Source organism: Apodemus sylvaticus, chromosome 22, assembly GCF_947179515.1.
Source record: "Apodemus sylvaticus chromosome 22, mApoSyl1.1, whole genome shotgun sequence".
Taxonomy (NCBI): domain Eukaryota; kingdom Metazoa; phylum Chordata; class Mammalia; order Rodentia; family Muridae; genus Apodemus; species Apodemus sylvaticus.
The window spans coordinates 24,139,076-24,161,513 of record NC_067493.1 but is presented as its reverse complement, the minus strand read 5'-3'; the positions used below and the strand labels follow the sequence as shown (position 1 = coordinate 24,161,513).

Genomic DNA, 22,438 nt, shown 5'->3' with positions numbered 1-22,438 from the left:
TCCTGCTGCTCTTGCAAAGGACCCGAGTTCGGTTCCCAGCACCCACCCACCTCAAGTGGCTCCCAACTGTCTGTAACTCTAGCTCTGTGAGATCTGACATCATCTCCTGGCCTCAGTGGGCACCAGGCACTTGTGTGGTGCACATATATGCAGAGAAAACATTATATATAGTCAATCCTAAAAACCAAAACCCTTCACACTTCAGAGTGCTCGAGTTCACAGGAGCCTCTTTCAAGGCATGAGGGAGTTGCCGTGCATTTTCTCAGGCCAGAGGACCTCAAGGAAACTTAAGCACAACTGTTTGACTATGGAAGCTAAAAACAGAAGGAATGAGCTCAAAAATGTCTGTGGGCGTGGTTTTACTGCAGAGAAGTGAATTCCCAGGAAATCCCATGCAGCCCACAAGGCTCCTGAGAAAATTCTTTCGGTGGGGATGGCCAGGACTGAACATGACAGAGGGCATGCAATGAATGGATCCCAACAGGACACCGCTTGACAGACATGCTGTCAAGACAGACAGACAGAGCTTAGCCCCAGGCTGGGAAGCTTCACCCAACAACTATGGCTGGATTTGAAAACTGCTTTAGGCCAGTGGCACTGTCCCACCTGCTCCTTGCTGACACTGTCACTTGTGCCTGCCTTGCCACTTCAGCCTGCAGGTGCTGGGCAGGCAATTTTGGTTTCAAAGAGAAGTAAAAATTATTCCAAAGGAGCTGGAGAGATGGCTCAGTGGTTAAGAGCATTTGCTGCTCTTCCAGAGGACCCAGGTTCCGTAGTCAGCAGCTAGGCAGTGTGTGTGTGTGTGTGTGTGTGTGTGTGTCTTGTGTGTGCGTGTCTTTTAAAAATTTAAAGAAATCTTTAAAACAAGATTTGCACTTTAAGGTGGCTCACACCTTTAATTCCAGCACTCAAGAGGAAGAGACAGGAGGGTCTGTGTGAGTTCAAGGCTGGTCTGGTCTATACAATAAGTTCTAGAGAGACCTTGTCTCGACAATCAACGAAGAATTGTATTTTATGGATTTTACCCAGAGCCCTTAGCCACACCTCATTTACCTTATTAAGATGATTAATTTTAGGGCCTGAACTAATGACACCAGATGACCTTGAGGGAGGGTGACTGCATCTTGCATGTGAAGCAGATGTATGCATTCCTAGAGTCCAGGATTGGGCTGTGTTCCCCAAAGATTCCACCCTTAAATGTGAATGAGGCTTGAGAAGATGATGTCATTCTGTAATCATGGCCAGCCAAGTGGCAAAAAAAGACTTCTTCAGTTATAAATAATACATTCAACAGGCTGGTGAGGTGGCTCAGTGGGTAAGGAAATCTGCTCCCAAGCCCGATGACCTGAGTTCAACTCCCTGTACCCACACAGTGGGAGGAGAGAGCTGTCCACAGTTGTCCTCTGATCTCCATGTGTGCCAAATCACACACAGAGTAATAAATTCTCATCAGTTCACAACAGATTCACTCAAAAGAGAGATCACCAAAATGAACCACAGCAAACACATAAGCCTGTGCATGTATACTCATGTGTGCATGTATGTATGTGGAGGTCAGTTGCTTTTTAGTTTTTGAAACATGGTTTCTCACTAACCATGAGCTCAGTGCTCCAGCTAGATTGCTCACCCATGGGCCTCAAGGACCCTCCTGGATGCTGGAGTTCCAGACACGTGTGGCCAATATCTAGAGTTTACAGAAGTGCTGGGGCCTGCAGAGCAAGCACTTTACACACGTCAAGATCCTTTCAAAAACAAAGTTGAGCCGGGCAGTGGTGGCGCACACCTTTAATCCCAGCACTTGGGAGGCAGAGGCAGGCAGATTTTGAGGCCAGCCTGGTCTACAGAGTGAGTTACAGGACAGCCAGGGCTACACAGAGAAACCCTGTCTCAAAAAACCAAACCAAAACAAAACAAAAAAACCGAAGTTGAATACTCAACAAATGAGTATTGATACAGCCCCACAGACCTGAAGATGCTGGGCTCTTTGGGAAGCTGCATTTAAGAGTGCTATTGGACCGCAAACTTTTGTGTGCTGTGACATGGAAGGCTGGCACAGTCTCTCAGCGTTCATTCTTTCCTGTCCTAGCATAGTAACTTCCGGCACCATTTTCCTGTGTCTACTGCAGATGGGCTGGCCATGTGTGAGTTCCAGGTGATGAAGGATGAGGCCTGCTCCTGCTGGGACATGCTCCATGGGAGACTAAAGAGGAAACGTACGGGTTCTTCTGAAAGTTAGTTGTGTTGGATGGTGTTTTGCTAAAGCAGATTCATGAAGGACTGTTTTCCTGAAGCAGACGCAGTAGAAAGGATGTTTTGTTAAAGCAAGCACGTGAAAGGACACGTGATAAAAGGATTCTTCACTAACAACACGCATGTATTGGTCTGTTTTACATTAAGTAGTTTAGCTACACTTGTTGTGATTCCATAGAGAGAAATGCACCAAAAAACTTCTGGTGGCATGCTGTGGCTTCTTGCCACTTCTGCAGATTCGGGCTATTGGCAGAGTGACGTCACCTGAGACAGATAGACATAGAGTTTTGCTGAGACAAGACACATGGTGAAGCAAGACCCGTGGAGGACAAGTGATGTTTGCAGGGAGTATAAACAGGACTCAACGGACTGTGAGAGGGGCTTGCTGGGAGAGCTAGCTCTGCAATGCTAGATCTTTGCTTTGCTGAGAGTGGCACAGCTGAGAACTTCTCCTGGCACCTGTTGGTCCTGGTCCCTCCTTCTGACCCGTGCTGATCCAGCTGAGGTCTGACTGTCTCAGCTAGGTTGTGCCTCCACTGCTAATTCATGCTGCTATCCCGACTCCACCCAACTACACTGCTGATACATTTGTAAAATATTTACGAATAGATCAAGCTGCCACTGCTAAACCTGTGAACTAAACTGCTGGTTTCCTGACAACACAGATGGGATTTGCTCCAAAACCCGATTTCTAAACAGGTCCACTTCCCCTGTATCCTTTCTTTTCCACTAACTCTGGTGGGTGGTGGGACCAGAGGTTAAAGTGTTTAAGAACCATCATTAAAAGTAGACTTTGAAAAAAAATTAAAGGTACAGGAGACACTAGAGTGTAGACAGTGATGGTTGAGCTTTATTGCCAACTGGATTGGGAACCACTAAGGAGCTATACCTCTGAGTGTGTGAGGGAGATTCCCGGGATGTTTAACTAAGGACTTAAGGACTTAGTGTCAGCATTATTCTAGGGCTGGTAAAAACAAACAACAAAACAAAACAGGAGGAAGCATTCATGTCTCCCAGCCATGGTTAGGTCTTTTCTCATCGTCATACCTTCCCTTCCATGATGCAGTATCCCTGCAACTTGTGAGCTCAGATAAACTCTTCCTTAAGTTGCTGTGGTTGTTGGTCTTGTCAACTTGACATAATCCAAAATCTTCTCTGAGCATATCTGTGGTGGTAGTAGGGCTGGTTCTTGGTTACCTTAGCTGAGGCGGGGAGACGTGTCGACTCTGGGTGCCACTTTTGCCTACGTGGTGACTCTGGACCCTATACGTGGATAAAGCAGGCCAGCAAAATGGCTCAGTGGGTACTGGCATTTGCCACCCAAATTGTGAGCCACACTCAGCCACCATGTAATACCAGCCACGACAGATTGTGCTCCTGAACTCTGAGCAAGAGGAAGTCCACCCTCAAGTTACTTGTCTATAAAAATATATTTAAAAGATTTTATGTTGTTACTTATGTATGTCTATCTATTAAAACCTATGTTGGACCCCCAGAAGAGGGCACTAGATCTGCTGGATCTGGTTGTGAATCAGCTGATATGTGTGTGTGTGTGTGTGTGTGTGTGTGTGTGCTGGGAATCGAACTCGGGTCCTATGGAAGAACAGGGAGCATTCTTAACCAATGAGCCATCTCTCTAGGTCCTTAGGTTACTTCTTACTATCTGGTCACATCACCATGAGAGCAGCTACTACGCATAAATATATGGTCTTTTCCCCTTATCATCCTGCCCTCCACAACCCTGAAGAATGCAGGAAAAGCATGAAGCGATGCAGCAGAGCTGAAACAGCCCAGGGCTCCGGGGACCAGGGGAAACCACCCTATCCCTCCTGAATGCAGCACCCAGTATATGGAAAGAAACAGAGCTGTATCAACTCTAGCGGTGCCCTGGTCTACTGCAACTCCTAGCTGATCTCCAAAGGTCTATAAAGTATCACATTTAGTATGCATTTCTAATTATAAACCATTCCACACACAAGGTGGTGTTCCCAACTTCTGGAGATTAAAAAAGAACACTGTTGCACCTACCACCAATCCAAAAAATGGCCACTGAAACCTGCTGCTCTCCCGCCTCTTGCCATGAAGACAAACAGCTAGTTCTTACTGCCATTTAAATAAACCCTTGACGGTCACTGTCATCATCCAGAGACCAGAATGCCCCTCTGGGCATGATGGTGGATTATTTTGTGTTATGAGGTGGGAAGACCTGCCCACTGTAGGCAGCACCACTCCCTGGCTGAGATCTTGGGCTGTGCACAGTTTGCATCTGTACTTGTCTGCTTCCTGCCAATGAAGTGTGTTCTCCTGCCTTCGTGCCTTTCTTTTGTACTGGAAGTCAGAATAAACATGTTCTCCCTTCAATTGCTTTTGTAAACTGTTTTATCACAGCAAATGAGGAAAAAAATGAAGACAATGCCATTTGATCTTTTGTCTGTTTTGAGACAGGTCTTGCTAAGGTGTTGAAGCTGGCCTGCAGCTTGCTCTGTAGTCCAAGCTAGCTTTGAACCTGGGGTGTCCTGTCTCAGCCTCCTGAGTGCTGGGATTCCAGGCAAGCACTAAAGCACCAGCCCTGTTACACAGTTACAACTCCGAATATACCACTCTACTTTGTACATGAACCTTAGATCAATTATATTCCCACTTTACGGATTTTGGGAGGATTTGCTTTCTTCCTCAGCCCGATCAGACACATCTTCATGGGTGCATGAAGGCATGGCTTGTTTGACATGATGATTTAGGATTCTTAGTGCAAGGAGGAGGCACTGCCTAGTACCCAGACTGACTGTCAGATTTTTTTTTTTTCATGACAGGGTTTCTCTGTGTAGCCCTGGCTGTCCTGGAACCCACTCTGTAGACCAGGCTGGCTTCAAACTCAGAAATCGCCTGCCTCTGCCTCCCAAGTGCTGGGATTAAAGGCGTGCACCATCACTGCCCGGCTGATTGTCAGATTTCTATGTGCATTGTTTCTAACTTTGGGCTATCACCTCTCAACAGTGCACTTGTCTTTTGGTTACCATCAGACAAGAGGCTCTTGGACTTTTCTGCCACCACACCATATATAGGAAAGTACTATACAGTGCACTACAGGTAACTAGGGGCTACACAGTCCTCAACAAAGTAGTTCATCACTGAGATGAAGCGCATCAATCCTCACAGCATGATGTGGAGATCTAAGAGTAGAAAAAGGGAAACGCTGTGTGTGGGTCTGAGGTGAAATGCCCATGCTACTGTTTATTAGAGTTGTTTATTGAGATGGTTCCATTAAATTAACCCAGGCTTGCCTCGAACTCTGGAATCTCCTATCTTCACTTAAGGGCTAGGATCAGAGGCATATATCACCATACCTGGCTTTTTTTTCTTATTATTTGTTTGTGTGTGTGTGTGTGTGTGTGTGTGTGTGAGAGAGAGAGAGAGAGAGAGAGAGAGAGAGAGAGAGAGAGAGAGAGAGAGACAGACACTCAGACAGACGGACGGACAGACGGACAGACAGACAGACAGAGGAGTTGGTGTGTGAATGTGGGCACACATGTGCCCCAGTTGGAATAGAGAGATCTAGAGGTCAAGTTTCGGGAGTCTGCTCTCTACTTCCACAGTGGGTTCCAGGGATCGGACTCACAGCACCAGGCTTTTAGAGCGGACTCACAGCACCAGGCTTTTAGAGCAAGTACCTTTACCTTCGAGCCATCGTGCCAGCCCTGGCTCGATACTGAGTTCTAACTTATAATACTAAAGTCATATTTTAATACTTAGAAATAGATTGGCTCTTGTTTTCTGACTACTACACACGCCCAGTAGTCACCGAGAATGAGGTGCATTTGCTAGTTGCTGAGTAGAGGGGTCCGTGGTAAATGTCCATGGGATTACTGTGGCCAGTGCTTGCTGGGGGTGGGGATAGGAACAAATCCAGCCTGAGCCATCTGCTGCTGTGTTATCTCTCTCTACTCTATAAGGCAGAGTTAAGTGGTTGTGACAGAGACCATACGGCTTCCCAAAGCTGAAACTATTCACTAGCCAGCCCTTCGGAGGAAAAGTTCAGTAACCATTACACTAGGCTCAGGGTTAAAGAACTGATTTTAAATGTTGTGTGATAATGGCATACTTTGAAGTCTGTTGATTTTTGCTTTGCTATTTTCTGTTGCAAGCTAAGGATTCTGGGGCAAGCATGTCATAAAGCACCCCTCTTTCCCTAGCAAGGTCTCTCCTATCATTAATGTGGGACCCTTCTGTCCCTGTCCCCATGCAAACTTTTTCTCACTCGCACCCTAAATCCTCACATTTTGGTGTGTTCCTTCAATCTCAGCAGCAGCAGCAGCAGCAGCCCCCAGCCCCGTGCAACAAGCTCCACCCCCTGCAGCTCCTCCCTCCCTTTCCCCCTCCCTTTCCCCCTCCCTCGCAATACTCTCAATACAGACAAGCTCCACCTCCCGGCAGCTCTGCCTCCTCCTAGACCCTTCTACACACACACACACACACACACACACACACACACACACACACTACAGTATCCACTTATGCAGCACACCCCTGCCCCTCCCCAAGTCCTTCAGCATATCTTTTCAGGTCACACTAAACAGTCTGGTCACCAACTCCCAAGCTCAAGTCATCTTCCACTTCAGCTTCCCAAGGGCTGTGCTTACAGCCTTGGGAAGAACATGTTGACTCCCCTCTCTCTTCCTTTGAAAGTCTTTCCTTTTGACATTAGAACCCTTTGTGTGTCCTCCACAGGCACTACACCCTGTGATTTCCATGTCATAAAGTTGGAAAAGTCACCAGCCCTGCCACTGCTCTAAAGAGTGAAGCAGCTCTGAGCCCAGGGATGCAGCTCTGTGGCAGAGCGCTTGCCTTGTGCATACAAGGCCCTGGGGTCCATCCCAAGAACCCTAAAAAAAGAAAGGGAAAAAGGACATCTGAATTCTTAGATCAGACTTAAACATCTGGCCAGTGTTTTAGATCCAGGTTGTTTGGCATTTATTTTTATTGTGTTTGTAATGGAGAAATACATTATCTGCTTATATAATATTGAGCAAAATAGTGCTCGAAAATACAAGGAGTACAGATACCACGTAACAGCAAACTCCAGTCAGGAGACACTATGCACATTACATGAAAAAATAGTTTGGTATTCACGTAATAAAAACTAGACTTCAAAAGGCCCAAGTTTCCAGCTTGGTTTTAAAAAAAAACAGGCATATTTACACAAAACATTTAATAAACATTTTTCCAATGTGTAAACAAAATGAGGAGACTAAATTTGTGCCTGGCCATCTCCAGCAGACACTTTAGCCGTGTGCTTTCTTATGTTGGTGGAGGGGCAAGGTAAACTTGCACAGAGCAGAGGTGTGACAGACAGAGGTCCGGCAGTCTAGGCATCAGAAAGTCTCAATTACTGTGGAGTTTAAAAGGGAAAAGACTATTGTCCAACACTGAAAATTATCTAGAAGGACAAGAAGGGTTAAACAATTCTAACTTGACATGAGAGAAAACAGGCAGAACAGAAAGGAAGAGTTTTAGAGGGAAAGGGAGAGACAGACCTGACTGCTTGGAAGAGCTGTTAAGTTTGTTGCATCTGGATTAAGGAAGACCAAAGCTATCATTCAGTGACATCACTGGCTCTCATAATTCCTACATACGGGCATTCTGCTACTTTACTGAGAAGCAGCTCTAATTTATAGTATCCCTGAGATTTGGTAAAGAGTAGAAAGCTGACTAGATGTCAAGTGCTTTGTGGAAATTATTTTTTTGTATGACTGTACACATATAATCTGATAAATTCTGGTACCGCATTAAAATAAAACATGGCTTAAAGTTCTAAGATGTGAAAATGCCTTTTTGTCTATACATTTAAAATAGGAAACTAGTTTTCTTCCAAAGCAGATACTCTGTGATCTAGAAAATCTCATATCCGTGGAGATCAAGAACAGAACACTGACCCAAGTTTTCCTGAGATATCAACCACATAATCAGAATTTGATGTTTTGTGCCACGTGGCCAAGAAACTTTCAGATTGTCATTATGGTTTAGATACTAATATTCTGGACTTTTAAGAAGCAACATGCATGCATGCATGCTTAATGCAAACAGGATCAAGGCAAAGGTTTGTTTGTTTGTTTGTTTGTTTGAGGACAAATGATTAAGGACAAAAGAATGTGGAACTCTGAGAAAATACCTAGTTGGTGATTACACATTCTCCCAAACAATTCTACAGATAAAACCCATATACCATTTCTTGATCTTGTCCCACAGAAACCAAATGCTTAGTAATTATGGCTTTGATGTCAAATGACTGCCCTCTGAGTTTACATTCCATTTTAAAGGGTGTAGCCACCTCCTGGGAACTGAGATACATATTTTGTGCTTTCTCAAGTATATTACTACAAAAAATAGCATGCAACTTTAAGATTAGTAAAGAACCTTTTCAGGGAGGAAAAAAAGTGAAAATTCACCAAAGTGGAAAATCAAAAATTAGTTCTAGTTCCTAATGGAAAAATTAAAAAATCCCATAAAGTGCTAAAATAAGGGGTTCTGATAGCTTGTATTGCAAATTTCACAACAGTGGATCAAACATAAATCCAATTCTAATATCAGTCATGGGTAGAAATGAATACAGCTGGAGGGGGTTTTTCTCTTTTCTAATCATAGTTCTCTGAAATATAACTACTATTAACATGCTAATGATCTGAGGCATGAGTAACAGCACTTCTGGTTTTGAGTGCTACTCTGGACTTTGGTTCAAAAAAAGTTACCAATCGAGTATTAATTTATTTTGAGTCATATCTAGTCTGGGTCCCTCCTTTTCCTTTAACATCCGAAAACGACAAGTTCAATTTGCAAGAATTTGTGGAAGGGCCTTTGAGGTGGTTTCTATCCATTCAATCTGTTTTATTGAACTCTCAATAAAAGGAATAGGATCTCTAGGAAAAACAGGGATACCGGGCTTATCTGTTCCCAGGTGTTTCCTGAGAGGCCAACAGAGAAGCTGCTGTCTGAGTAGTGTCTAAGCTGGACTCATCTATCTGGTTCCTTCCCTTCTGTTGGGTTTTTTGTTCCTTTCTTCTTATCAGGTGAGAATGTCTTCTAGACTCCTAGTATAGGATTGGGTATGTTCGCTGCTGTATTTCCTGAAGGTCTAGATGGGTGGTTTACCAGATGTGTTGAAGAAACAACTCTGGTCATTGTAGGCTTAGGTGGTGGTGAAATGGTAGGTTGTGAGGGAATCTGAGGGATGCTCTCACTCAGTGCAATCCCCGAGCTCTCTATGGGATTCACATGCTGCAAGGAAACATCAGGAAACTGTATGTTGGTCACGGATGCTGCCATAACAGCCAGAGCAGGACTGTTTCTGCCCTGAGGGTTTCCAGTCAGTGGACCTGTCTTCATAGTGCCAGTAGGTGAAGGGGCAGTCATGCTGTTTTCACTGTCTATAGACAAGAGAAGGCTGCTGTCATTCACAGCTGTCAATCTCACACCTTCTGTTAAATGCGTTTCCTTTTTCTGAAGAACATGATTCGGAAGTAGCTGATGAAGCTCCTTTCTTCTTAGATGCATTGCAGCAATCTTCATATCCATCTCAAACATCTTACTATTTATTGCTTGTCTGTACACTGTATCTGTGAAAGACTGAATATCATAGGTGAGATCAATACTGAGAATTTCAGAATTTTCTGGCTTCTTCAACACTAACCCGATCACCCACATAGTACGAAATTCTTCCTTGTCAGCATTTTCTTTTGGTGCTGGAAATGACTGGGGATTCACATGTGCCAGAGTAATGAACTCATTCTTTTCCAGGCTCCCAACCAGGATTCGGATTTTTGATTCCACCAAGCCCACCCACTCTAAATGCTGTTTCTCTGTTGGTGCACTTGCCAGAAGTACAATATAATGCTTGTATTTTTGAAAAAAGCTTGGAGCTTCAAAAAGTTTGGACCATTCTGCCTTATTCAGCAGAATTTCATGTGTGATAGCAAGCCCTTGCTTAAACTCCTCAATCATGACCATCCTGGTTGAAACAGACACATTGTACGTGGAGTTCTGCTGTGGGTATGCTGGTGTAATTATAGGCATAAGATGGTACCTGTCACTAGGATTCACTCTTGGGTCCCATACAGGCAAGTTAAGATTTCGTTCTTCTGGTTCTTTTAACAACACTGGATTTGGCCATTCCCACTCAGAAAACACCAAGAAAAATTTTCGTACAAGAGTGGATGCTATTGCATTTGGATAAAGCTGGCAAGTTCTTGCTACTAGCATAGCCCAGGAAACACCTCCAAGGAAACCCAATATATTGGAATAGATGTTATGACATTTGGCCCATAATTTGATGGCTCTCAGTGTTAACCTGAAGCTGTCAATGTTTGGTACTAGATGTAAAATTTCATCAGTTACCCGGCAACCATTAAGGCTTCTTATGCACCTAATATCTAAATTTTTAAGCAGACTATCATCTCGTAGGTCCAAATCTTCCGGAATAGTCTGCAATGCTAATCTTGCAAACAAAATATCAATCTCTATTCCATCAAAACACAGTTTGATAACAGGCACAAAGGCCTCCTCAACAGCTCTTAAATCTTTTACTTCCTCCTGTAGTTTCAATTTGTCATAGAAGGAGGTGAAAAAGTCATTTCGATCCACGTGTCTTGGTGCAACGCACAAAGCATCGATATCTGCACCTTTCGTGTGTACTCCTAGTCGGTAAGAGCCGAACGTAAAAATTTTCCCCCCAACATTCTCAATTACAGCTTGTGGAAGATTCCTGCTTTCACTGATTTCTCGGATCCATTCCTTCACCAGATTATTTAATTTCTGCAAAATTAAAATCCTGCGCTGCAGTTCCTCTTCCTCTTCAAACACCCCGAAGGGCTGGAGGGTCTCGATCAGCTTCTGGGTGAGTTCGCGGTCTGTGTCCTTGGGGGCGGCCAGGCTGATGGGGGACGATATGCCGAACTGCTTCGGGGCGGGAGCCGGTGGTTGTGCTCCTTGGGTGGTCACCGCAAATGGCATCATCTCTAGCTCCCGCGCCGCCAGGGCACCTGCCCCGCCACCGCGACCTCGGCGGCCTCTGCTCGGCTCATGATCCGAAGGCGCGAGGGGCGGGCTCCTGCCGGCCGGCCCTGTCGGCCCCCGCTCCGCTCCGAGCCCGCCGCCTCAAGCGCTTCCCCTGGTACCCCTCCGGGCCAACATGGCGCCGGGCTCCTCAGCGGTCGCGTTCCAGAACCGACGGCGCACGCACGCGCCTGCGCACCGGCTGATGCCGCTGCCGCTCTCACGAGATTGGAGGAAATTCTCGCGCTAGAGGGCTTCCGGAAGAGCGCCATCCCGGCCCGTCCTGCCCGGTTCTGAGAAGTCTCTCTTGAGGGACAATGCACGGTCTTCTATCCCCAAGCAGGTTCCAGAGGATGCTCCAGCTAGGCCCAGAGCGACAGTGGTGCTCTCATCAGGCCCTGGTGTCACTTGTTGCGGTGGCTTCTACTTTCCCTGTCTCCTGCTGAGAACTTAACATCAAGCCAAACCATGGCCCTTTCGTCGTCTTCTGCCAGCCCATACTCAAATTTTTGTCCTCGGTGTTCCACTGGATTCTAGATTGTGTTCCACTGCTGTGTGGGGGCGAGGTAAATATACGCAGTTTACAAGGGCGTGCTGGCGTTCCTGCATCCGAGCAAGGAGTCCTTTTCATGTCATGGTCTCTAGAAGATTCCCACGCCTATGCTTGGAATATGCTCTTCCCGACATTCTCTTGGTTCTCTTCATTTAGATACAGGATAAACCTTCCCACTCTTCCCGTGCTCCGGATCTGTGCTTGTTCCTGGGTGGCCAGATCTCCCACTTCTCCATTCTCACTTCAGCTATATATAGTGTGCAGTTGAAGCACCACTGAAGGGCACTATTTATTTGTTGTAGTACTGGGGATGAATCCAAGCGCCGCACACTCTACCACTAAGCGAGAGAACCAGCTTAAGTATTCTTTTAAATACAACATTTTGTTACTACAAGTATAATTGTTCCGGTTTCACTCCTATTGCTGACAAAAAACAACTTAGGGGTAAAGGGTTTATTTGGCTACAATTCCAGGTTACCATCAGTTAGAGGAAAGGTGAGAGGAACATAAAGACTTCTAGCCACATCACAGTCAGTCAAGAGCAGTGAGAGCGAATGCACCCATGCTCGCTTCCTGTCATCCATTTATCTTTCTCCTGTTTATACAGTTTAGGCCCCCTTGCCCAAGGATGGTAATGCCCACAATGTGCTGGATCTTCCTACATCAATGAACACTCAAGACAGCCCCCTACACACACACCCGCAAACATACCCGATCTAGGTAATTCCTCATAAAGAATCTTTCTTCCCACAGCCAGGCGGTGGTGGCGCACGCCTGTAATCCCAGCATTCTGGGAGGCAGAGGCAGGCGGATTTCTGAGTTCCAGGCCAGCCTGGTCTACAGAGTGAGTTCCAGGACAGCCAGGGCTATACAGAGAAACCCTGTCTCAAAAAAAACCAAACAAACAAAACAAAAAAAAAAAAACAAAAAAAACAAAAAAAAATCCAAAAAAAAGCAACCCCCCCCCCCAAAAATATCTCTTCCCAGGACTAGAGAGATGGCTCAGAAGGAGGATGGGAGGAGGAGAAGGAACCACTGTTGCTTTTCCAGGAGACTGGTTCCAATACCTCTGGCCTCTGCGGGCGCCAAGCTTACACATAATTAAAACTCGAAAAACGACATTTTTTTGAAAAGGACTAATCTAGTTGATTCTAGATTGTGACAAGTTGACAGTTAACCAACACAATTCTCTTGTTCTTTTAAACATGTCTCTATTTTGAAGGTTTTTATCCTACCATCTCTTCAAATATGGTGAGCATGCATTAGGATTCAGTAACCAATAATGCTCCTGAGAGTCTAATTCTGTAGTGTGCTGTCTTTCATGGGTTTCTGGGCACTTTCCCTTTTGTGTTGTCTTATTTTTGTTATAAGTTCATTTGTGGAGAGGATTGGGATATCCACACAGTGGATATAGTCTTCCAAGTAGAATTTCCTTTGGTTTTGCCAGGTGCTCTTGTACCTAACTAAATTGTGTATAATGTAAATTTTTTCTTTCTTTTCTTTTTCTTCTTTGAGACAGGGTCTCTCTGTGTAGTTCTGGCTGCCCTGGGGCACAATATGTAGACAAGGCTGGCCTCAAATTCACAGAGATCCTCCTGCCTCTATCTCCTGAGTCCTGGGATTAAAGGTGTGCTACACCTGGTATGACTTTTAACTTTTTATCCACTATAATCCAGACCCAAATACACGTGGGACAAAATGTGCTTTTTAATTTTCAAGAAAGTTTTTCAAGTTTTCACCATCCACAACCCAGGTCGAGGAAGAGAACTTTCCTTGTCACATGGGTGCCAGGTAGGTACTCAACATACTACTCTTGGAAAGTCCAACTTCCCCAGAAAGGAGGGCGGGTCTTAGTGCTCACTGCCCACCCTTCTAAGGGCTCTCTGTCCACTGCCATGCTCAAGTTCCTTTCTTATGATTGTACTTTTTATTTGCATGTGTCTGTGTATTTGTGGGTGAGTGCCCATTCATCCTCAGCAGCTGTTGTTATGACGGGGTGCAGAGACGCGAACTCTGATCCTCTGGAAGCTTACCATGTGCTTTTAACCACTGAGCCTTAGCTCCAGCTCCAAGTTTAAGCTTCTTGTTTGTCCACACTGACAAATGCCTCCAAGGGAAATTAGTTTCACAACCAGTTGAGATCCTGTGCTTCGTCCAGAGAGGTGTTGCTATGTAGGCATCTCCATGATCCTACATGAGCTCAATCCCTGGAACCCATATAAAAAGTGAGTACAGTGGGGCACACTTGGAGTATCCGAGGAGGGGATACAGACAGACAGCCTGCTTGCTGGGATGTTGACCAGTGAGGTGGACAGCTCCTGAGAAATAACACCTAGCTTCCACACTTATGCACGTGAGTGTTGAGTATACACGTGTATATTCAACAGCACACATGGACGCACGTACAAAAGATCCCATGGTTGATCTTTTTCCTTCAACACAGAGAAATGTACTTTATTTGGGGTTTGGTACTAACCTATACATTTGAAAGATAATTTACAGCGTTCATTCATCTTCTACCTTCTTAATGTATTTTCCAGAATAAATCTAATTTTTGGTTACTTCTATGCTGCCCAACTGATCTATGAACCCAATGATCTTCATTGTTTCTGACCCACAGAATCTTCATGTTTGGCCAGCAAGGCCAAACAACACTATACTTTATTCCTACTCACTGTCTATCTCTGGACCCTTTCTACCTTTCTCAGTTTGCCTTTCTGGCTCTCCTCCATTACTTAGCCCCAGGATGGTGGAACTCCTCCAGTGTCTGCATAAGCCCTCACCCTTCTTACTGTATGTTTTCCCACTACCTGCATGCTCTGTCATTTTCCACAGTTTTAATAACACCAACCAGTCTTGGTGGCTTATGCATGTAACTGAGCTTTAGAGAGGCTGGAGCAGGAGAATCATGGGGTTGAAACCAGCCTGGACTACATAGTGAGTTCCAGGCCAGCCTGGGCTATGAGACCCTATCTATAAACAAGTATCACCCACTTACATATTAACTTTTTATAATCAGACCCTCTCTCCTAAGCAGTGGGTCCACACCATACAACTCCAATGTTGTCACCTTGGATGTCTCAAACTTTGCCATTTAAAGAGAACACTTGGGTCAGCAAAATAGCTCACAGGTTTGTAAAAGCACTTGCTGCATAAGTCACAGGCCCTAAATGAGATCTCTAAACCCAAGGGATTAAAAACTGATTCCTGAAAGTTGTCCTCTGACCTCCACATGTGTGCCATGTCATGCACATTGTATGTACATAATGAATGAATGAATGAATGAATGAATGAATGAATGAAAAAGAAAGAATGGTTCCTCCCACTCTCCCATAAGCTGTTTCTTTCTGTAGTCTCCATTTATTAAATCGAAGCTCCATGGACCTGAATCTTGGTGTTTCCTCCTTTCTCATTTTCAACGTCCATTACTTTGCCAACACTGTTGGTTCGCCTCCATCCACTCTCTCCACCTTTAACTGGACTCTTAAGCCTCATGGCACTGCTCTGATGAAACTTCTCCCATCAACTTGTTACTGACCTTGAAGTATTCTGGCCTCAGGATCCAAATTGGGCTTGTGCACCAGTGACCTCCTGTCCTTTGTCTAAGTCCAAAGTAATTTCCTGGCCCCGCCACCTCTAGACCCTGACTGCCAGCCTTGCTGTTTGTTTCTTCTTATCCCTGGGGCTTTGAATAATACTGTCCTTTGTCCAGAATGTTCTCCTGCCCCACTAACTGCTTTTCCTTCACCTCGTATGTGTGTTGTCATCCTTCACAAAGGCGAGCTTAAAGTTCATCTCCTAAGAGATAACTTCCTAAACCCCTAACTAAATAATTTTTCTTATTGTTTTGTAAGTCTTTTTTTGTATTTTGTTTGTGTTTGTTTGTTTTGGTAAAGGAGATTGAGCTGGGTCCATTCTAGGCAAATGTGTTCCCACTGAGCTGCACCCCTAGCCCCCAAAATATTTGTAGTTATGTTTCCTGATAGACTTTTTTCCTGTGTGTGTGTGTGTGTGTGTGTGTGCGCGCGCGCGCGCCTTATTCTTTTAATTTACAGTCTTCTTCCACACTCACAGTTTTCAGGTAGGCAATAGCACTGGGCTCACAGGCATATGCACAAAAACAAGCCTGGCTTGTTATGTGGGTTCTGGGATCCAAACTCGGATGCTCATGACTATGTAGCAAGCTTTCTTAACCCTTGAGCCATCTTTCCAGTTCCTTAAGTTTTTTGGGGATGGGCTCAAGAAAGGGTTCTCTCTCTGTAGCCCTGGCTGTCCTGGAACTCACTCTGTAGACCAGGCTGGCCTCAAATTCAGAGGTCTGCCTGACTCTCTCTCCCCCGAGTGCTGGGATTAAAGGCATGTGCCCCTCTGCCTGGCATCTTGAGATCTTTTGTTTTCATTATTATTGCCAATAGCTTCTCAGCTACCTAGGAACCAGATGTGTTGGCTTGTGAACTGTCCTGTATGCAGTACCACATCGAGTAACTGACACAGGAGTTACTCAGTGTTAGCTAGCAAGTGAACAAGAGAGAAGCAGCCTTCTCACCCAGTCACCCTTACACCACTATCCAGAGAAACCACTGTCAGTGCTGAGAGAGCCCTGGCCCTAACCTCATTGCTTTAGGAAAGTGAATGGTTCCTTTTGAGATTACGTATTCGTTGCAGGTTGTGAACTACATGTCCCCAACCTCTTAACTCCTCTGTGTTCTACTACAGAGGCTGGGAAGCCCAAGTATTTGATGGTCCCATTTCTTCTGCAGCTAGAGGCAGACCTGGGGCACAACTAGCTATTATCACAGCATGCATACCCAATAGCATTTGAGCACATTAAGGAAAAAAAATCTTTGAACCAATAGTACCACGGGAACTAGTGGATGTTAGCATGGTTCTGACAGAGGCATTACATAACTCAGAGGCCGCTGCCATTAGAAATGCTGAGACCGGCTGATGGCAATGTGGGATCTCCACTGCCAGTTCCTACTTCACAGCAGTGCTCTTATGGAACCTGCTTCAAGACAGCTCTGTAAGGCTCCTTCAGCTGGGCTGGCTCAGTGCATTAGAGGGAAACTGGACCTCAGAACCTATGCAGAAAAACCAGAGAAGCATGGCAACCTCCTGTGAGCCCAGCACTCAAGAGACAGAGCCAAGTGATGCCAGGAGCAAGCTGGCTAGCAAGACTAGCTGCAACTGGTGAGCACTGGATGCAACTGGTAAGCACTGGATGCAACTGGTGAGCACTGGATGCAACTGGTGAGCACTGGATGCAACTGGTGAGCACTGGATGCAACTGGTGAGCACCGGATGCCACGAGAGGCCTTGCTCATGAGAGACGGTGATTGAGACCAGAGTCAGATTCCTGCACCCCCATGCATGGATGCACCCACACATACATATGAATACACATATACACACCACACCTACACACAAAAAGTAAATAAACACTAAAAAGGCTGAGGTTTTGTGCAGTAGGAAAAAGTAGTGAAGTATCGGGTCACTGGGGCCAGAGAGATGGCTCTGTGGTTAAGAACACTAGCTGCTTTTCCAGAGGACCCAGGTTCAATTCCCAGCACCCACACAGCCACTAACAAGGGTATATAACTCAGTTCCAGAGCATTTGATGCCTTCATCTGGCCTCTGAAGGCACCAAGCATGCATATGGTCTACAGATATACAAACAGGCAAAACACCCATGCATGTAAAATTTTTTTAAAAAAAATAAAGAATATTGTAAGGCAGTTATTCCCAGTTGGGACTGTAATTAAGTAAGGGTAGAGCTCATCTAGCATTGGCAAGGCCGTGGGTTTGATCACCAGGCCCATGAACATGTTATTTTGTTAGTAGACTAGCTACACAACTGCTGACTAATAACTTAAAAATACACCCTTCTCCGAATATTAACTCACTGTCACTAAAGCAGTCAAGAGGTTCTGGAAAATCGGAGTTAAGAGTTGTTACCGCATAAGCTACAAGTGGCCCTCCCTCAACTGCATACCTAGTGGCATTTCCATCCCCAAGCCCGTGTGCTAACACGTGGACGGTCCCGGAGTGTGCCCCCTGCCCCCAGGCAGTGTATTTCCTATCCACCAGCATATATTTTCCTCAGTGTCTGAAATTCTTCCATGGGTAAAAGCTGCCAGGATTAATCACTTGTGTCAAACCTTAAGAATGAGTTTGGGGTGTTACAAGAGAGGACATCTCTCACATCCATGACAACAGGACAATGAGTTTGGGGTGTTACAAGAGAGGACATCTCTCACATCCATGACAACAGGAGCATTCCAGGAGACTGCTGGAATGGCAGCCTTCTACAAAGGCTGTTACCACTTCACCCAAAAAAACCTTCTCAAGGACATCTGGCCAGCCACCGCTTGTTACCCTGGACTGCCGCCAGCCTGTTGCAGCCCAGAGTGACCATTTCAAATCACCCCATGCAACTTTTAAAGGGATGTTTTCTCATTAAAACCTCTTTTCTAGCCGGGCGGTGGTGGCGCACGCCTGTAATCCCAGCACTCTGGGAGGCAGACGCAGGTGGATTTCTGAGTTTGAGGCCAGCCTGGTCTACAGAGTGAGTTCCAGGACAGCCAGGGCTATACAGAGAAACCCTGTCTCGGAAAAAAAAGCAAATCCAAAAAAAAAAAAAAAAAAAAAAAACCCTCTTTTTCTTTGCCACCTTGAATACACATATGACACTTTCAGTCCCACTGAAATGTTTATTCCCAATAAATCTGTCTTTGAAAATGACTCAATAGGTAAATTAAGGCCCTGCTGCCAAGTCTGCTCACCTGAGTTTGATCCCCAGAACCACATAGAGGGAGGAGAGAACCAACTCTTACAAGGTGTCCTCTGACCTCCAAATTTTTGCCACAATATGCACCCCCCAAATAATAAATGTAATTTTAACAAATTTAAAAACAAAATTGTCCACATGTCTGTCTAGCAGTGAGTGACTCCTGACAGTGTGATGGGATGGATGTACCTTCCCTGTCTCCTGTGTCTTTGCAAATTGATGTAAATTGTTTCAGACTGCTGAAGAAAAAGCTCAGGTTGTTCTGGTTTTCATCAAACCACATGAAATAGCCATTTCCCGAAATGAGCCTACCGCCAAGCTCCCACTAAAAGGCGGCGATGGAGAGGCAGCCGCAGCTGGGCTCCCTCCACCTTCAGCCCCAGACAGGAGTTAGAGGTCAGATTCAAGTAGGCGGCTCACCTGTCCTCTGAGTGCTAGGAAGGAGGGGCAAGAGGAGCAGGAGTTTAGGGTCACCCTCCACCTCACAGCGAATTTAAAGAGAGCTGGATTACATGAGACCCTCTCTCAAAACTCTGACAGAATCTTAACTGCAGAAGAAGCCCATTCCTAGAGCAAGGGAGCACAAGAGGTGGTTCCTGAGGACAGAGTGTGTAAGACACAGCTGGCACGTGGAAGAAGCAGGGGCTTCACTGTGGCATGTTCCTGGAAGTTCCCAAGCTGCTGCCTGCCCTGAGGTAACACAGTTCATGAAAAAATACAGATTTAGAGCCAAGCACTCTGCGTACACCTTAACTCCCCATTTTCTGTAGAAAATGCCCAACCTAGAATTTTGGGTATGAAAGCTGAGACCCACAGAGGACCTCTCTTCTCCAACACGTGTGTGTCTGTGTGTCTGTGTGTCTGTATGCTAAGTATCTGTGTGAGCGTGTGGAGGCCAGACCAGAGGCTGGCACCTGCTGTCTTCAGTTCTCTGGTTTACGTTTTGAGACAAGGGCTCTCACTAAACCTGCAACTAGCTGCTCACCTGACGGGCTAGCCAGTCTGGGACTCTCCTGTCACCATCTCCCAGCACTGAGCTATAGCACATGCCACTATGTGCGGCTTTTTACGTAGTTGTGGGGATTACAGCTTTTTACATAGTTGTGGGACCCAAGCACTTTACTGACTGAGTCATCTCCAACACCCCTCCCACACATTTCATTAATGCCAATAAATGTCAGGCCCTAGAGCAGACATTTGATGGGCTGCTCTTTGGTCACAAGTCTAGTGTCTGCTAACATGCAGTCTGTAGCCTCAAATCTCAGTGGTCCTAAATGCTTGCCTTTTTACAGAGAAGACATCCAAAGCCAAAAAAAAAAAAAAAAAAAAAAAAAAAAAAAAAGGCCATCCTGTTCTGGGAAGGAAACCCATCTAAGGCTAAACAGGAAGAGGTCCAGAAAAAATGGTGGTTCCACCCATTCCCCATCCTCAAGATACTGAGTTTCCAAGGTCTTCAGCCCTCAAAGCATCCTGGGTTATAACCAGTCTATTGGCTGCAGGTCAGCCACCTGCTTGGCCTCCAGGGTACAAAATCTGAGCAGAGTCAGCCATTGAAGTGTAAAGTGGGCTCTCAATGGAGGGCAGGTCTGCCCACCAGAGAAGGTGTGGCAGTACACGGAGACGTCACTCTTACAAAGCAGGGAGTCAGCCTGAGGCAGGAGGAACTACTCCACATAGCTCCCACACACCCAAGACACCTCCCACAGCAAGGCCTTCTCCCACTCAGATTATGTCCAGGAAGCTGAGGTAGAAAAATCAAGCACTAACTCTGTTCTCCAAAGGAATAAAGGGCATTAGGGCCAAAGCCAGGCATAGTGACATGGAGCTGTGATCCTAGGTAATCAGGAGGACCACAAATTTGGGGCTAGCACAGGCTACATAGTAAGACCAAGGCCAGCCTGGGAAAAGTAATGAGAGTCTGTCTCAAAATCAAATGGAAAAGGATCTGGAGGACTGGAGAGATGTCTCCATGGTTAAGAGAATTTACTACTTTTCAAGAGACCCAATTCAGTTTTTAACACCCACACCAGGCAGCTCACAACCCTCAGTAACACCAGCTTCAGCAAACCCAACCTCTCTTCGGGCCTCTACACATGCACACATACAAATGTAAAAAACAATCTTGAAAAAAAAAAGGTATGACTTGTTCTGTGGTAGAGCAATAAGGGCATGACTCAGTGGTAGAGGCCCTGCCAGGAATCTCCCATTGAGAGGCTGGGGTGTGCTGAGTGGCAGAGCCCCTGCCTAGAATCCCCCAGTGAGGGGCTGAGGCATGACTCAGTGGTGGAGCCTCTGCCTAGAATCCCCCAGTGAGGATGGGGTGTATCTGGGTCATAAAGATCAGCCTAGCATATGTGCGCACGTGTGCGTGCGCGCACACACACACACACACACACGCAGAGAGAGAGAGAGAGAGAGAGAGAGAGAGAGAGAGAGCGCTCCCAACGGTCCTGCTGACCTCACATTTGTTCTTCCCGTGATTATAAGCAAGCCTTATCCTTCACTCTTCCCAAGGTTCTGACAAAAACCACATGGCCCTGCGGTCACTCTCCCCATAGTGTCTGCAAGTGATTGCCATCTTTATCTCAACGACAGGACACAGAGCCCTCTCCTCATGGCACAGGCCCTAAATTCCAGCCCCTGGGAAACTAACCAAGAGCTGCCTTCCAGCCCAGTGTGTTCCACCTCCACCTCTGCCTACCTCCCAAACAGGCAGCCCATATTTTGATAAGCTAGAAAATCAGGAAATCACTGCACACAAAAAAGCAATGTTTATGGAAAACTGAGCCCAAACATGACAAAGGGCACTCCCATGGGTGCACGGTAAGTGCCGCAATGATTCCCTGGAAGCAGGTGAACTGCCAGCTGGAGCCCCAGTTCCGGCTCCCAAGGCAGCTTGGCCTCAGGCATCTGCCCAGCTGGTGCTTTTAATGCTCAAGTCTGAAAGAGGCTCCTGAAAGCCCCAGCAGCAGCCACGTTTGTCCATCGCTGGGCCACTGTGCTGTGGTGCCTGGGTGCCTGTGACATGAGCATCCATGGCTCCCCGACTGAGCCAGGCCCGTTCAGCCCTTTACATCTCCCTAGGCCTAAGCAGAGGCTCTGTAGTCTACTGTAATGCTGAGTAAGAAGCATGGACAAAGACCGAGGCTGTAGCTCAGTGGCAGAGTGCTTGCCTGGCATGGGTGAGGTCCTAGGTTCAATTCCCCAGGACCACCAGAAAGAAGGAGTGGGGAGGAGGAGCCGCAGCAGAATGGGCATTCCTGGGGCAGCTAATCTCGCATGATCCCCAGAGCCCTTGGCACCTTCACCACACAGAGAAGAATGGCAACCAGGAAAGTCACCCCTTGGGCTGGGCCTGCTTGGGCAGTAACATGACCCCCTACGGCCCAAGAAGTGGGTCACTCAGCCTAGCCAATGAAGAATGGACTCTTTATTGAAAGGGTTTTCATAGCCACCAGGGGAGAGAGGCTGTGAGCTGTGGAACTTCCTCTGGCCTGGCCTCGTGTGAGCACAGTGCTGAATGAGGGGGACAGAGGAAAAGCTACAAAGCCCACCCACAGCAGCCAGCAGCCACCACTACACAGGCTTGCCAAAGCTCTACCGCACCCAGGTGACACAGCATAAGCACCTAACAACAGACCCATGGACACAGGGCACCAGCAGCAGTTCCTCAAGCCTGCTCTGTGCAAAAGAATGTCCAACATGTTGTTTGGAAGACTGAGATCTCCACTCAGTGAGTAAGAATGTTTGTTATGCAAACACGAAGATGTAAGTGCGAATCCTCTGCACCACAGAAAACCCTAGGT

At 46.2% G+C, this 22,438-nt stretch overlaps 2 protein-coding genes across 2 annotated transcripts in view; both read right to left on the bottom strand.

The window, feature by feature from the left end:
• Radil (Rap associating with DIL domain) overlaps positions 1-22,438 on the bottom strand; it is a 69,442-nt gene that overhangs the window by 38,331 nt on the left and 8,673 nt on the right. The gene's annotated exons all lie outside the window — the stretch shown is intronic.
• Positions 9,325-11,253, bottom strand: Papolb (poly(A) polymerase beta). The gene has a single exon (XM_052167841.1). It carries the CDS (start codon positions 11,251-11,253, stop codon positions 9,325-9,327), a length of 1,929 nt encoding a protein of 642 aa, XP_052023801.1.